Consider the following 16394-nt stretch of genomic DNA (forward strand, 5'->3'; position numbering starts at 1 on the left):
AAAGACAGGGACTGGCCGACAGGCACCAAGCTAAAAATCACTAGCATGGTGCCATTCATCGTTGCACCAAACTAGCTCTGTTTATCAGAGTGAAGAGAAGGACGAGGGGAGACATGAAAGCAGTGTTCCAATACTTGAGGGGTTGCCACAGAGAGGAAGGGGTCAAGCTATTTTCAAAAGCACCTGAAGTTCAGACAAGGAATAATGGATGGAAACTGAACAAGGAGAGATTCAACCTAGAAACAAGGAGGAACTTTTTGACAGTGAGAACAATCAACCAATGGAACAGAAGTTGTGTGGGCTTCATCACTTGAGACTTTCAAGAAGAGATTGGACTGCCATTTGTCAGAAATGGTGTAGGGTCTCCTGCTTGAGCGGGGTGGGGGTGGACTAGATGACCTATAAAGTCCCTTCCAACTTTGTTAATCTGTTAAAGAGTGGTATCTTTCCAGTTTTCTCTGATGGAAGTGGGAATGAGTGACCATACCCAAAATATGGAAATAATCTCGCATGTCTCCGCTGATTCATATTAAAGAATCTGATCATTCCAAATGCAGGGTTTCCCAAAGTTGGCAACTTTTGAGATGTGAGGATTACGAGAATGGGGAATTCTGGGAGTTGTAGTCCACACATCTTAAAAAGTTGCCAAGGTTGAAAAATGCTGACTATATTTCGGGGAGCAAAAGTAGCCTTCCTCCACAGATAAGGCATAATCCTCTCTCCTTAAAAAGTCCCTGCTGTATAGGCTGCCCTGGTGATATACTTCTGCCCAGGGCAGGGGTGGGTTCCTGCCAGTTCTAGCCTCTTCTATAGAAGAGGTTCCACAAATCTACAGTGCCGCTTAGAAACGGTTCCAGCTCCCTCCCCCTGCCCATCCGCGCATCATCAAGATGAAGAGCAAGAGGAGGAATTCTGGGAGTTGAAGTCCACAAGTCTTAAAGCTGTCAAGTTTGAACACTCCTGGGTTTTTTTTCTAAAGGGTTAGGGGTGCAAGGATCTTGTAGCTTGACAGCTTTAAGACTTGCACACTTCAATGCCAGAGTCCCTGAGCCAACATTTTGGTTGCTAAGCAAGAGCGTTGTTAAGTGAGTTCCATCACATTTTACAAGTTGGCCATGCCCACCCAGTCACATGGCTGGCAAGCCACTCCCACAAAGCAGGCCACACCTACAGAAGAGGTTCTAAAAAATTTTGAAACCCACCACTGGCCCAGGGGTCCCCAAACTTGGCAATTTTAAGACTTGTGGACTTGAACTCTCAGAATTCTGGGAGTTGAAGTCCACAAGTCTTAAAAGTTGCCAAGTTTGAAGACCTTTGCGTGCAGCCCTTTTCTGGTAGAAAATGCCTTTCAGCATTCGTTCCTCCGTACCCCCCCTCGCCTCACTCGAATTTTCTTCCCGCCTAGTCGCGCGCTTCATAAGGATGTGCGCTTGCGCCGCTCCGCCGATGTCGCCGGAGCCAGCCTTCCATTACAGGAAAGTAACCACAAGTACGGTCTCGTTCTCCCCTTTTTTTCTGACCATAGAGTCTCTTGACTACCACCGCAAGCGGAATGGAGCCAGTGACAATACAGTAGCAAGCCTAGCGGCAAGGCCAGCCGTAAAGCGAGCCGCGTTCCGATGTCGCGCGCGGCCTCCTCGGAGGGAAAGGAGCTCGCGAGAAGCCACGCCCCTGACCCCTTTCTCCTTCCTCTCCCTCAGTCCTTCCTCGGGGCCAGTCATAAAGTAAAACGGCGCGAAGTGTCGCGCCTCCTCCCCGCTTCTGGAACCGCGGCGGCGGCCAGGCCTGACAGGAAACCTAGCCGCGCTTTACGGCCGCTGGATGAGGAGGAGCGGAGAAAGGGAGCGGGAGGTGCCGCGGCTGCTGCTGAAGGGACTTTGGGGTGAGGAGGAAGAGGAGGAGGTGGAGGAGGAAGAGGGAACACGCGGGTGGGATTGTGTGAATGGAAAAGGCAAAGGGAAGAGTTGGGCCTTTTTCTTCTGACACTTTCATTCTTTTTCCTTTTCGCTTCCCTCCTTCCTTTTGGTCTCCTCAGGACATGGCCGAGGTACCGCCCGGGCCTAGCAGCCTTCTCGCTTCGCCGCCGGGAGCCGCCGCTGCGCTCCTTTCTCCCTTTCCGGGAACCGCTGAAGAGGAGGAGGAGGAAGAGGAGGACGAAGAGAAAGGAGGAAGGCGTTATTGCAGGAGGGAGGAGGAGGAGGAGGAAGCTGAGGAGGAAGGCATGCGGGAGGGGAGCCTGCCCCGCCGCCGCGTTTGCCAGCCCCATCGCCACTACCATCAGCTCAACGGGCTCATCGTTGGGTCGGACTTGCGGCACTTGCGAAGCTCCCTGAAGGACAAGGTTTTAAGCCACAGCAACGAGAACCAGTGTCTGCCCAATAGCAAGAAAAACAGCAAGGCCACCATCGCCACTGGTCCTGGCAAAACAATGGGACACGGGCAGGAGCCCCAGCATCCCTGCCAGGGAGGGGAACGGGAGACAAGCCCATCTTCACTCAGCAACCACCACCAGGTCCCTTGCCCCCAGGCAAGGACTGCACAGTCCCAGCAGCAACACCACCACCACCACCACCATCATGCTTCTGCTCCCTCTGCTGGGGACAGGAATGGGCTGGTTGGGGGAGGAGAGTTGGAGGAAGGCGAGGAGGACCAGGAGTTGGAAAGGGAAGAGGAGTCCTTGCTACTTCTCTCCAGATCCTTGGCCTCTACCTGCAGTTTGCAAAAATGTTCCATGGGTTCCCATACAGACACTTCCTGGCCCCCCCAGCAGGTGAAGGAGGAGAAAGGGGACCTCACAATACGATATGTCCGATACGAGTCCGAGCTACAGATGCCAGACATCATGAGACTGATCACCAAAGATCTGTCTGAACCCTACTCCATTTACACTTATAGGTATTTTATCCACAACTGGCCTCAGCTTTGCTTTTTGGTAAGTTGGGGGTGCAGACATGATTAAAAATGTGTTGCAAGGTTGAAGGGTAAAAGGAAGAGTGTTGGAGATGGATGGACAGCAGTGGGTGATATGGAGAAAGTTAATAGGGTAAGCAAAATTCTCATATCTGTCATTCACCAGTAGTCAAATTGTGAAATAAATCATACACAAACTAGGTAGTTGTGTGTGGTTTGAATTATGCAGAGTTATTCATAAACTTTCCCCCACGTGTACAGTGTAAACTGAAGACTAATCTCTCTATAATTTTGTTCCCAAGATAAAAGAAATTGAATTGTGCTTGGTGAATTTGGAATTACATGTGCTTATTTTTAAAATGTTTGGGGATACTGAGTTATATTGTCATTAGTTTTTAGAGTTCTATCAATGTCTGCCCAGTTAAAATCAGAAGTAATAATGTCTTAGAAAATATTTGAGTTGAAATTTGTACAGTTTTCTATTTGTGGAGCAAATGTTTGACAAGTAAATTAGGATAAATACAATCTTAACAGAGCTTCTGAAAAACTCATTTGGGGAATTTTAAGTATGAATATTCCTTGAAACTTCATGGTATTCAATTTTAACTTGGTACCATTTATGTAATTTTAATGTTTTTGTATAAAATTGAAATTGCAACTTATTTTCAGAGATGAAAGCCTACATGTTATGTGCAACATGCTTCTTACCAAATTGTATGTCTTAAATAGACATGATTCTATATACAGAAAGCAGTTCATTCTCCCATAAAAAGGTGAGCATAGATCTTGAACCATAATTGTAAGGAGAGGGTAGTTTGAAAGGAAAAAAGGGAGGATTTCTTAAATGATTCTACCATACTACATCAAATATTTCTTTTTTAAAAGATAATTATGTTAGTGTTTCTTGTTATTATTAGCAGACTAAACTGCTATCTACTTAGTCAAGTATCAGATTAGCTAGCCTTCCTTTTAAAAAACTGCATGTATCATACAAGCAACGGAAAAAAGTATGTTTACTTGAAAGTCAAGATATCTCTAAAATACTTTACAAATTGAAAGAAAAAAATCAAGTTTGACATGTTTATTTGTGATGTCTACAAACCCTTAACACAGTCATTTTTAAAATTTTCAGTGGGAGAAAATATTCTGAGGATATTTGAGGTATTGAAGCAAAGACAAAGGAGACAATAAACACGAAAACATGCCTGAGTTAGATAGAATGCCATGAAAAAATTAAGATTTGTATAGTAATACATCAGTGTAATATAAATAAATGTTTGTAAGGGGCATCTCCTTGGGGAAACTTTTGCCCAGCTGGATGAGCTATGTCCAGATTTACCGCTTTCATTTGAAATCTATTTTCCCTTTTGCAAAAAAATGAAAGTAGATAGCAACTATTGTGTAAGAATAAGAAAGTCTATTTCTATATTTCTGTTGGTTTGTTTAATGAATGGACAGTCTAGCAATGACTGGCTTAGACTCTAAAAAAAAGTTTACAGTTTTTCCCCTATGCTGTCTCATGAAAAACAATTCAGAAATCCAAACTTTGCTGTACAATGTTTCAGTATTGGCATAATATCTCTACAGCAAACTAGGAACAAAAATAAGAGTTGGAAATGTAACAAACTCTATTTTTATTTTTAAATATAGTCCTGACTTTTTAAAAACAAAAAGTGAGATGACAAAAAAGTTTACAAATGGTTATATATGTTTGTCTACTTAGCAAAAACTTAAAAAATAACTGAGAATCATTATGCCAGTCCCATTCTTATTAGTTTAATATGAGTGTAGGGGATATAGTGATGTTTGGTAACTTTCAAAGTCTTCAACAATGCTTTCTTGATGTATTGGATTATTAATGAATATTCTAGTATTGCAGGGTGTTAAAGGTTAATGCAGTAGCATTGTAGTTAATTAAGAACCGGAAGGGTTACTTGTATATGCTCTGTTAAGCAAGGCTGCAACTTGTCCTTCTAGGCTTCCTTTTAGGTAGGGACTATCATCAAACCAGGATACAATATGAAGGAATATGGTGTGTTGATGCTCAAAATTATTGTTTTCCATATATTATGAAGAACATGTTTTGTGAAAATACCAATATCCCTATGTGATATGAGGAGAACTTATAGATTGCCTGCAAACTAGGCCAAAGATCTTTACATACTTGAAAGAAACTAGGAGAATATTTGCTTATTAAGTTTTCCCTCCAAAATTACTTTCAAGGCATCTAGAAATTATTTATCTTTTGATTGCTCAGATACACCATCATATTATCTGGATTAAACATTATTCAAATATTGATTAATAATATATTGGTGATCATATTAGTATTTTAGTATTTGGATAGCTAGCTTTGATTTTAACTTTTAAGGATTTTAACATAGTCGGAAAGCTCAAAAACATTCACATATTATCTGGATATTGGCAATATGTGTATTATATTGGTAATAATACTGGTATTTTAATATTTGAATAGCAAGCTTTGATTTCAACCTTTAAGGTTTTTGGAATACTTGGAAAATTACTCTCCCAGATGTACTCATTGGAATAGAAGTAAAAGTCCTAAAGGGTCTTCCCTAGAACTGTTTGGAACACAGTTCCTCAATTCTTTAATTCTAAATGCATATCTGTTGGTATACAAAAGCAAATCTGACAAACCTGAAATCAGTCCGTTCTCAGTTTGTATTATTGATTCAGTCTGATTTTCACATGGCATATGTGATTTCCCCCTCTTACATGGATTCTCCTGCTGTGTTTTTCTCTGGCTGGGATAATGTAATAAATTATGGTTAATGTGCCTTCAAAAAAAGGGAAAAAAAGCTAAGGACTTGATGGTGCATTGACAAACATAAGCCAAGAGGAGGTAGTCTGTTGCATATATCTGACTTTATTTGATTTAGGTAGTGAAGTATATAAATTGGAACGTCTAGAAAATATTTAGGAAGCAATTACAAAATGCTTTTTTTAGAGTTGTCTTCTCGGAAGGATATAAAAAATCCTTTGATTTCTGAGGATTACATACTGATCACTCATAGCAATAGGAATAGATTATCTTAACCCTGGTTTGGAATACTCAGGCATTGATCTTTTCAGTTATTATTGCTGCTTCACTGCCCTTTCTATCAGAAATTATTGCCTGATCAGTCTAAGTTTGATCTAATCTGAATCTAATGCTCATTTCTTTAATTTATCAAATTTTCGACATATATAATTAATTTATCTACATAACTTAGACCTAGCTTCATTTTTGGGCGAAAATATGGATTCTGGCACATAAGGGTGTTTCAGAATCTTAAGATTCTAAATGAGATTCCAGAATAAAGTTTTATTCTTGACTTGCATGAAACATGGTCAATAATCTTGACTCATGGTATGAGCAAGATGCTTCTTTGCAGCAACAATCGGTTCTGTAAGCATGATAAATACATGCTTAACTTGAATCATATTAAAAATCATGCAGGTTGATCAGCAGTGTTAACCATCTATATGTTTCTTGATTTTACTGCATGCATCTAATGCAAAAAGTAGATCAGAAAAAAATGAAAGTTAAGTTTCAGCTAAAATGTCACCTACAGCGGTAACTAGTCAATATATTTTATCAGGATTTATGACATTTTATTTTTTCAGGTCTTTCTTTTTCCGATCTCAACATTCTAAGTTATGTATTTTTATAAGAGGATAAAAATTGATGTTAGTACTTTTTGTCAGATCTACCAAGAGAAACATATTTTGAAACTGACAACTGTAAAATATAGAAAAGTACATATATCTCGCAATATCTATGTATAAAAAAATCATGCATTGGATTTGTCAGTAATAACTTTATGAAGCCTAAAAATTTAAAATGTGCTCACTAAAAATTATATTTTAAAATTTATCTACATATCATAATCTTTGGCTATTGAAATTACAAGGCCATTTATTTTTTATATTTCAGTTATTTCAGCTCTAATATAGCTCTTATTAGAAATGCTGATTGATCAATATTTCAGTTATGTATTTTCTCCTTGGAATGTAATAATTCTGTTCCTCATAAAAGTAAAAGATCCATTCTCAAAGAATAGAAAAGAATCACTGAAGAGTAATTCAAACTACACTGAGATACTGGATAAAATACTGTGTAAGGTCCAGGCCAAACAGGCTACAGATAACATTTAGAATACTAAATATTATAAACACAGGTAGTTTGCACTTCCTAACTTGTATGCCTCTTACACAAGCCCTTTAGAAGATTTGTGAAGCTTTCTTAAATAGCATAGATTTTTTTAAAAAGCAATAAAGAGAAGAAAGGCACCCTGAGTACATAAAAGATGCATCTATCCATTCTGGAGCAGTTTCTTATTCACTATTAGCCCTTTGTGATAACAAATTAATACACTATGCATGTGTCTGGGCAGATATTTGTGCTCTTACAACTTAACATCTAAGCCAAGGAGTATAATTACTTTTCCAAGAAACTAATTTAAACTTCTGTTAATAAAGTTTTTGGGAATTTCCAAGATGGGATCTTTTTTAAAATGTGTCTATAAAATTGTGATTTTATGGCACTGTGTGTTAGCCTTAACCTACAAGATGTGTTTGGTTTTTGTTTTGTTTTTAAGGCAATGGTAGGTGATGAGTGCGTAGGTGCAATCGTCTGCAAGTTGGACATGCACAAAAAGATGTTTCGTAGAGGTTATATAGCCATGTTAGCGGTGGATTCCAAATACAGAAGAAAAGGCATAGGTAAGAATAGCAGTTGCATCTTTTTGAAGCCTTCTGAAAGTAATATACTTTCAGTTAGCTATTGCTTTGAGGTAAATATTTTTATATAAAATTGCCTTTTTGGGGGGCAATTAATTTAATCATTTTTTTTTTCAAATGAAGCACTCTGCTATTGCAGCTCATGAGTCCGTATTCTGTGGATATCCACTTTGAACTCATCACTGACCCTATCATACAGTTCTGCTGCAGTGATGTTGACAAGACAAACATGCCTTGCATTTGTGAAATATATTCTCTTTAGGTTGGCTGCTTTCTCTTGTGAGCCACCACTGTATATAAGAGATTCACAGGTTAAAAGGAGACTGGGGACAGAAATTTAACCCATTAATGGAAAGGAATATGCATGATTTTATTACTTATTCTGTACCCCATTACTTCTATACCCCATTGGTTCCCTTACTTTACAGTACACTATGTTGTGGCAGGCTAAGTGAAACTGCCTCTGGAAACTGCTATGCAAATTTTTGTCAGTGCTAAAGAATAATCCTAAATAAGATCTTTGAATGTTGTGCCATGATACCTCATTTATACTTAACATGAAAAACGTGAGTGTTTGGATTTCCTTCCCTCTCCCTTACGAGACAATTTTTATTAAATGTGTAGACTATCATATTACTAATTGTTATTTCTTAAATTATGCATGTGTTGGAAGATCAGGACACAGACTAGTTCATGCTGTAATAATTTGTACTTGAAGTTTATTTTTTTTGTTTTTTATTTGTATTCCAGGTACAAACTTGGTTAAGAAAGCTATTTACGCCATGGTAGAAGGAGATTGTGATGAGGTAATTATTTTGTTTCTTTGAAGGAACTTTGTTTTTCTCCCTTGTTTCATTTGAAGCTGTTTTTCCAAATGCAGTTTACTATGTAAGCAAGGCTTCGGTTTAAGTAAAATATACTGAATATTATACTGAATGTTTTCTAGGACTCCAAAGAATACATTTGACTTCTTTGGAGTGTGCAGAAAAATACATGAAATCTGACTTTACATGAGCAAAAACCCTAACCAGATCTAGATAATAATATAAATGACCTGAAGTAGTGATTTGAGCTTGCATCGTATAGTAAACGTTTATGATATTTGGGGGATATAGTACATGAAAATGAGGTAGCATGTAAATTACGGAAACCCATTCTGGCTGCCTTGAATAAGGACCATGCTAGGTGTTGGATTTCCTGGACATCTGGTGAAAAGTAAGCTACAGGACTCAGGATTGTTGGCTGAGCAACCAGGGCTAGCAGCTGCAGAACTACTGGAAGGAAAGGTGTTTTCCCATCACAAACATACAGTGATTGAAAACAAAGAAATAATGATCTGTTATTACAGCTTAAGTCCAACAAGAGAATTTTTGAAATGAGCGTACCAGTTCTGGGAAGAACAACATCCAGAAACAGAAACAACAGAACAGAGGCTAGCAGATCAATATCAGTTTATAATATGAAATAAAGTATTCACAGAAACAGAATTGCAAGAATTGCAAAAGTCTACCGAGGACAAAGAAATCAAAGCCTTGCCAGAAGTAACTCAGATTATAAAGGCAGACTAAGGGGAGTTGGCAGTTAGAGGAAGCCAGAACAACTATAGAATTGTTTTCATTTGGAAACCAGGCACCCTCTATTCTGCCTCAGAAAGAACAAAGCCCTCTAACTAAAGAACTAGAAGAATTGAAACAAAGAATAAGAGCATCTAGAACAGCACAAAAACAATAGAATAAGGTTGCCTGTATTGAAACTTGTTCCAAAGAAACAGCTAGCATAAGCATTAAAAGATGCCAATGCTGTAATATTAAATATAAGCACCAGCTCATTGCATGAAACAACCAACTAATATATAGCACATCTACAGTTATAACTGAATATCTAGGATGCAAAATCAACAAAGAAGGGAAAAAAGCCACACAGTGTACCACCAAAATAGAAGATCAGGCTGGAAAATAAATTAGCAAACTGAGATCAGATGCAAGTAAGCTAGAACAGATGGGGGGGGGGAAAACCCCAAGAAGAACATTAAATAATACCTAATCAAGAAATACCATGTAGAAACAAAAGTTCAAAGAACACTGGAAATAATAAAGTAGCAAATAACAGCCAAGAAAATTAGCAGATACAAAACCTGAATTGAAAATTGTAGGCAGAATCTCCAATTTTAATCCAACCAGAAAGGTTTCTATCAGTCCATTAGTGGTGATACACCAGTGAATCAGTCAGCACCTGATAAGGAAGAAACTGCAGTTTTGGGTGAATATATGGAGTAACTCAAAGAAATATAGCAAAAACACAGCTTGGTTAAAGAAGGTGAATAAGAATGAAAAAAGATGAAATGAAAGAACTTAAGAAATGGTGGAGAAAAGAGCAAGGAAGGTCAAGAATGCTCAGCACCATGTAAATATGAATTGCATAGATTTTGGTTGAAGCTTCTGATTAGTTTATACCCACTTGTTGCCAAGCAGTTTAACAGTGTACTGCAAGAAAGTGAAATTGAAGAGTTACTAACATCTCGGATAACCTACCTGAAAGTTCCAGCAAAAGAGGCAGCACCAGGTAACTATACGCAATTACCTGCTTAACAGCAAATTTTAAAATTGTTAACTAGTGTGTTGCTGATGCAGTCCCACAGCATCTAGATAAAAACAAGCTCTCCACCTGAACAGAAAGGAAACTACCCCAACAGCAGAGGAACAAAAGATCAACTCCTAATTGACAAGATGATTCTGGAAAACTGCAAGAGAAAGAAAACCAAATTGAATGTAGCATGGATTGATTACAATAAGTCATTGAATTCCCTACCACATGATTGAATAATCAAGTGCCAAGAAATAAGAGGAGTCAGTAGAAACATCAGAAGTTTTATAAAAAGATTGATGGCAAAGTGGAAGACATAGTTGTTAATCAATAGTGATAGATTGGAATCTAAAACACAAAGCAATCCAAATATGCCCCAATAAAGCTGTAGTTGTCTCAATCAAAATATTCCTGATCCTATCATTGCTGCGTCAGATATAATTTTTCAATACTGTCTGTAAAGTCCATAATTATGAGTGTCAGATCATTATCAACCATTGTTTATGTTGGGTATCAGAGCAAATACTCTACATTCATAGAATTATAGTGTTAGAAGAGAGCATTTAAGTCATAAAGTTATATCTCCTACTCACTGGAGGAATCCAAATTCCCTCATAGATGGCTATTTAACTTTCACTTGAAAGTATCTAAAGAAGAAAAGCCCACCACTTTTCTAGGTACATAGTTCTAGAATTGAATGCTCTTGTGGTTGGTGTTTTTTTTCCTAACATTTAATCAGAATCTTTCTTCTGTGACTTGAATTCATTATTTCATCATCTGAACTCCAGATGTCAGATTTAATCTTCTAAAAATAATCAATAGCAATAGCAATAGCAGTAGACTTATATACCGCTTCATAGGGCTTTCAGCCCTCTAAGCGGTTTACAGAGAGTCAGCATATTGCCCCCAACAACCCGGGTCCTCATTTTACCCGCCTCGGAAGGATGGAAGGCTGAGTCAACCCTGAGCCGGTGAGATTTGAACCGCTGAAGTGCTGATCTAGCAGTAGCCTGCAGTGCTGCATTTAACCACTGCGCCACCTCGGCTCTAAATACATAAATAATATACCTTTCCGGTATTTAAAGAGTGCCATCATATTTTCTTCACTCCTGTCTTCTCAAGTTTAAATAAATCCATCTCTTAATCTTATAAGAATTAGTTTTCTAAATCGTCTGATCATCAACTTTGCTCATCTTCTGATCATCTTCCTTGAATCTGTTTCTGATCTGTTTAAATTCTTAACAGAGTGATTCCAGAATTTTACATAGTATTCAAGGCAAACTCTTACAAATGCATAAAAAAGAATGGTTACATTCATAATTGGAAAAAAATGGTGTGCCAAAAGAGTTGATTTTAGGTAGTACAAACTCAAAACACATTCAAAATGATTTGGTTCATATATGTCATAAAATGGAATTTAGTTGCAGCTATGGGACAAAACACAGTGATTCTACACAGAAATAGCTGTGGGGTTGGATGAGGCAAGAAAAAAACATGGTTAGCAGTAATAGTTGAGCAGAGGGAGGAAAGATCCTACAGAGGCATGTTAGTAGGATATCCTAGTCTTTGATGATCAATAGCAACTGAGGGAAGGAAGGGATAAAAAGAGCTGGAAGGCTGCTCTTTAAAATCCTTAAAATTGAAGAAATGTGTTTAACTCATCTTTAGTCATCCTTAAAATTAAGAATGTTTGCATTACCAATTTCCCCCGCTCATTGTGCTACTTCTACTTTCTTGACTTTTATTTTCTTTATTTTTAAAAATCAAGTCAAAGGTAGTTTGTGTCTTCCATCTTTTTTAAAAAAATTTGAAAACAAACAAAATAGAACTAGCCAAAATTATTATAAAATGATTCTTCATAACAACGTATTTTTGTAAAGCCTTACTGGAAATTCACATTCCTTGAGTATCTAGAAAGCAAGAAATATTCAGAATACTATTAAAACGTGAATGTCAGCATTGTTCTTTAAAGAGCAGGTGATTTGGCAGGACTTGTTCAGAGAGTTTTCTAGTAGCAACATCCAGCATTTCAGGTCCTTAGGCCTAACTATTTTAGCAATAACAATAGCAGTTAGACTTATATACCGCTTCATAGGGCTTTTAGCCCTCTCTAAGTGATTTACAGAGTCAGCATATCGCCCCCACAGTCTGGGTCCTCATTTCACCCACCTCGGAAGGATGGAAGGCTGAGTCAACCTTGAGTCGGTGAGATTAGAACTGCTGAACTGCAGATAACAGTCAGCTGAAGTGGCCTGCAGTACTGCACCCTAACCACTGCACCACCTCGGCTATTTTTACTAGGGAAAAAAAATGAAATGTATGATGCTGCTTTTATTTATGCTCATGGTATTTTTCTTATAATACCACTTATTTAGACATAAAATTAATAATTGTGCTAGTAGATTTAATAGAAGATTTTGCAATTTTTGCCTTCAGATAAACTCCTAGCAATTACCTGGATAAGTCCTTGTAGTTTTCTTGGCAACGTTTTGGAAGTGGCTTTCTACTTCTGATTTTCTCTCAAGAATTTAAAGTGTATAAGTAGTCTTTGACCAGTTGGGGCCACAAATTAGGCTGCTAAATGATGCAGTCATTAAGCAAATTATCATGTGACTGGATTTGATTTTGCAACCATCTTTTCTATGGTTGTTAAGTGAATCCATGATCATTAAGTGGCTTTCCCAGCTGACTTTGTTTGGCAGAGGCCGGCTGGGAAAGTTGTAAATTGCAGTACCATGACAAGATTCTGCAACCTTTGTGAATGTAAGCTGATTGCCAAGTGCCTAAATTGCAATGACCATAGGGATGTGTTGTTATAACTTCAAAGTCAGTTTATAAGTCACTTTTTTGAGGCTACACTAATTTTGAACCATTGTGAAATGAACTATTGTAAGACTAACTGAAATAAGACTAATCATAAACTTTGTTATGGCTTAATGCAGTGATGGCGAACCTATGACACGCGTGTCAGTGCTGACATGCGTAGCCATTTGGGGTGACACGCACAGGATTTCATGCGATTCATCCTCGGCTCCTGCACGGCCGCCGAGGATGAAAGAATCTGTGCTGGAGGAACGGGGGGGGCGGGACGTGTGATCTCCCCCGCCCACACTCACTTACTGTATCGCCGCAGCCCCTTTCTGAGCGCAGGGGCTGCTGGTAAGGCGTGCGTGCCGTGCGCACACACGTCATCAGCGCAGCGAGGGAGGACCCGCAGGAGAGGAGCGCGGGAACAGTGCGCGCCTCTCTCCAGTCAGGCCGGCACAGAGAGTCTACTCCTGGGACTGTCGGTTACGACCGCACCACAGCAGGGAACAGCGGAGTGCCAACGGGAACTGTGAGCGCCATTAGCAGCAACTATAAATTGTGCAAAATTATGTTTTTGTCGAAGTGACACAACGCGAGTTATGCTCGATTTTTTGCCGATTTTTGACACACCACGCCAAAAAGGTTGCCCATCACTGGCTTAATGTAATATAAGCAGTAACATTAGTTCATGTCATTAAAACTTGTAAAAAACTCTTCAGTGAAGAAAACCAGTGACTGCTAACAGTTATCTAATCACTTTTTCTTGGTTGCAATGAGATGTAAATATTCTGGAAACCCCACTCTCTTAAATCAATTATTAGTTTGCTCTTTTGTGGATAGATTTCAGAAATATATTTGATTTTTAGTCTTCCACACAATATCAGTTCCTTTTAACATTATTATGTAAATGACGTGCTTCTAGATTGCTCAGTAATACAGTATCTGAGCAGTATTCAAACATAAGCTCTATTAAGTATAGGGTTTTCCATATATTTTATTTCTATATAGTTCTCCCTGCAAATAGGAGTCAGCATTTTAGAAGAAGGTAACATTAAATAAAGTATTACAATGAAACCAACACTACTTACCAACAATAAATACTAATTTTCAAATTAGAAAATCTAACCCAGAAAAAAGGTATAAATGGCTGGCAAGTATAAATACAGAGCCTGGTTCTGGATTAGTTGCCTGCCCAACCAAACATATCTTCAATATTTTCTGCAAGAGGAATGGACAGCAGGGAAACACTTCTTGTGAGCAACATCACTATAGTTGCCTTACTTTTTTCCTTCATTGCATTGTGAGTCAAAATTATCAGTGGTAACACAAAGTGATCTTCCTAACTGACATGAATGGTATGGGTATGGTATTGGGTGAGATAATCATATTAAGTATTTATCATTTTAATTGGATTAACTTTGCCATAGGATATTATCTGATTTCATAGTTCTAAGAATGCAGGATCTTTCTTTGTTCTAGAAATCTAACTGCAAGTTTGTATACACTAAAATTATTATTTTAATTATTTTATCTTTACCCCCAACTTTCTTCTGAAGAATTCAGGACAGCATGAAAATTGCTTTCTCCATTTTTATCTTCACAAGACATTACTCACATTATTAAATCAATTTTATTGCAGTCATTAACTAGCATAGTTGTGGAAAATTAAGCTGAGAGTATAGTGAGCTAACTATAGATCCTTTTAATTTATTTTTTCTATTTATATTCCAATTTTCAAAAGGCGAATTCTTCCAAAATAGCATGTAAGCATCATTAGTACATAATTTGTTCATACCTTAATAAATAACATAAATATATGGCAATCCTCCTAAGATTATTGATAGTAAAACACAGAGAGCTACCTCTGGGATCCTGGATCCAGGGAGAGTTCAAGAACCTTATGGAATGTCTTTTTAATGCCAGGGAACTTGTAAGTATAAATAATTGCAAGCTGTGCTATAACATTTGGTCAAGAAGCTTGTTTTCACTTTAATATGCAACTCAACTTGGGCTAGGAACTCAAGCATTGGACTAAGATTGAGTTGGGGATCGTTTGGTCTGGGCACTTGGGTGGGAAACGTATTTCTGTTTGTATTTTTATGGTTTGTTGTGAACTGCTTAAAATCTACATGAGCCTAGGCAGCCATATACGTAAGTCTTGCAAATAAATTAAAAGCATTGAAAAATATGTCTTATTTTTCAGGTTGTCCTGGAGACTGAGATCACGAACAAGTCTGCATTGAAACTTTATGAAAATCTTGGCTTTGTGCGAGACAAGAGGTTGTTCAGATACTATTTAAATGGAGTTGATGCATTGCGTCTTAAACTTTGGCTGCGTTAATTGGAGGACTTTTCTTCTCAACAAACATGGCAGCAGCATCTTCTGCATTCAATGCAATTTGTGTGGAATTGCTTTGCAGTTGGACATAATAACTTCCATACAGCTCTTCTTTGTGAGTGTCTCATCGAGCATTGCACCTAAATTGTTGCACTGTGTGGCATGGCACATCTTGTTCTGAATTTACAACAGGTTGTTTCAGACTTCAAATCCTCTTGGTAACCAGGAAGATGTGCCAATAGGTAGCCAAGAGCTCCTCTTTTCATTTGCAAGTCTACTGACTCCTGTTATATAAATGGTGAACATTTTATCAAGAATCTGTGTATACAGAACAAAACCTTTTTTTTTGTTTAAGAGAGAAAGAAAAGCCAATGTAATTGTAAAATTCTATAAGTATACTAACATTTCATACAAATCTCACCATAGTTTTTTTTTCCCTGGGGAAAATAAAAATTACTTCAACTTTAGGTTTTATTTTTCAATATTGAAGTTTCCATTCTTAAATATTGGTACCTCAGTGATTAGTGGATGAAAAAAATGTATTGTAGGGTTGGGTGTGTGTTACATCGAGTAACGGTAACAATTAAATTGCGTCTGCCAGTGCCTGTAGAAATACGTATATTTGTCTCCACTGCTAATTTGAGTGCATGCTTTCTTTTCTTGATTTTTTTTTTGTCTTTGCAAGAATGGCTTTTATTTAAATTCTGGATTTGATAATAAATTATTTAATGTATCATTTGGACAGAACTCCCATGTGAGGGCTTAAGAAGCCCTTGTCTTACAGTAAAAAGTCTAAGCTATTTTTCAAAAGAACAATTTTGAGTAGCTGCTAAAAGGGAGTCTGATGCACTTTTTCCTTTAAAGAGAGAGAGAGGGATCTTTTTAAAAAGCAAACAAATTAATGTAATCTGGATTAATTTTTATTTAATTAGAATTATCACTAGAATAGCTAAAGAACCTTTATTTTTAAACAGTTGAATGAATTTAAATTCTGCTTGGACTCATGCTTATC

The 16394-nt window shown here is 37.8% G+C and overlaps 1 protein-coding gene across 1 annotated transcript; it reads left to right on the plus strand.

Moving 5' to 3' along the window:
• The first annotated feature begins 1679 nt into the window (after positions 1-1679).
• Positions 1680-16270, plus strand: NAA30 (N-alpha-acetyltransferase 30, NatC catalytic subunit). The gene is made up of 5 exons (XM_032236299.1): positions 1680-1882; positions 2036-2932; positions 7512-7635; positions 8404-8459; positions 15248-16270. The coding sequence occupies exons 2-5, from the start codon at positions 2039-2041 to the stop codon at positions 15383-15385; spliced, it is 1212 nt and encodes a 403-aa protein (XP_032092190.1). The 5' UTR covers positions 1680-1882; positions 2036-2038; the 3' UTR covers positions 15386-16270.
• Positions 16271-16394: the final 124 nt, after the last annotated feature.

This window comes from Thamnophis elegans, chromosome 1, assembly GCF_009769535.1.
Source record: "Thamnophis elegans isolate rThaEle1 chromosome 1, rThaEle1.pri, whole genome shotgun sequence".
Taxonomy (NCBI): domain Eukaryota; kingdom Metazoa; phylum Chordata; class Lepidosauria; order Squamata; family Colubridae; genus Thamnophis; species Thamnophis elegans.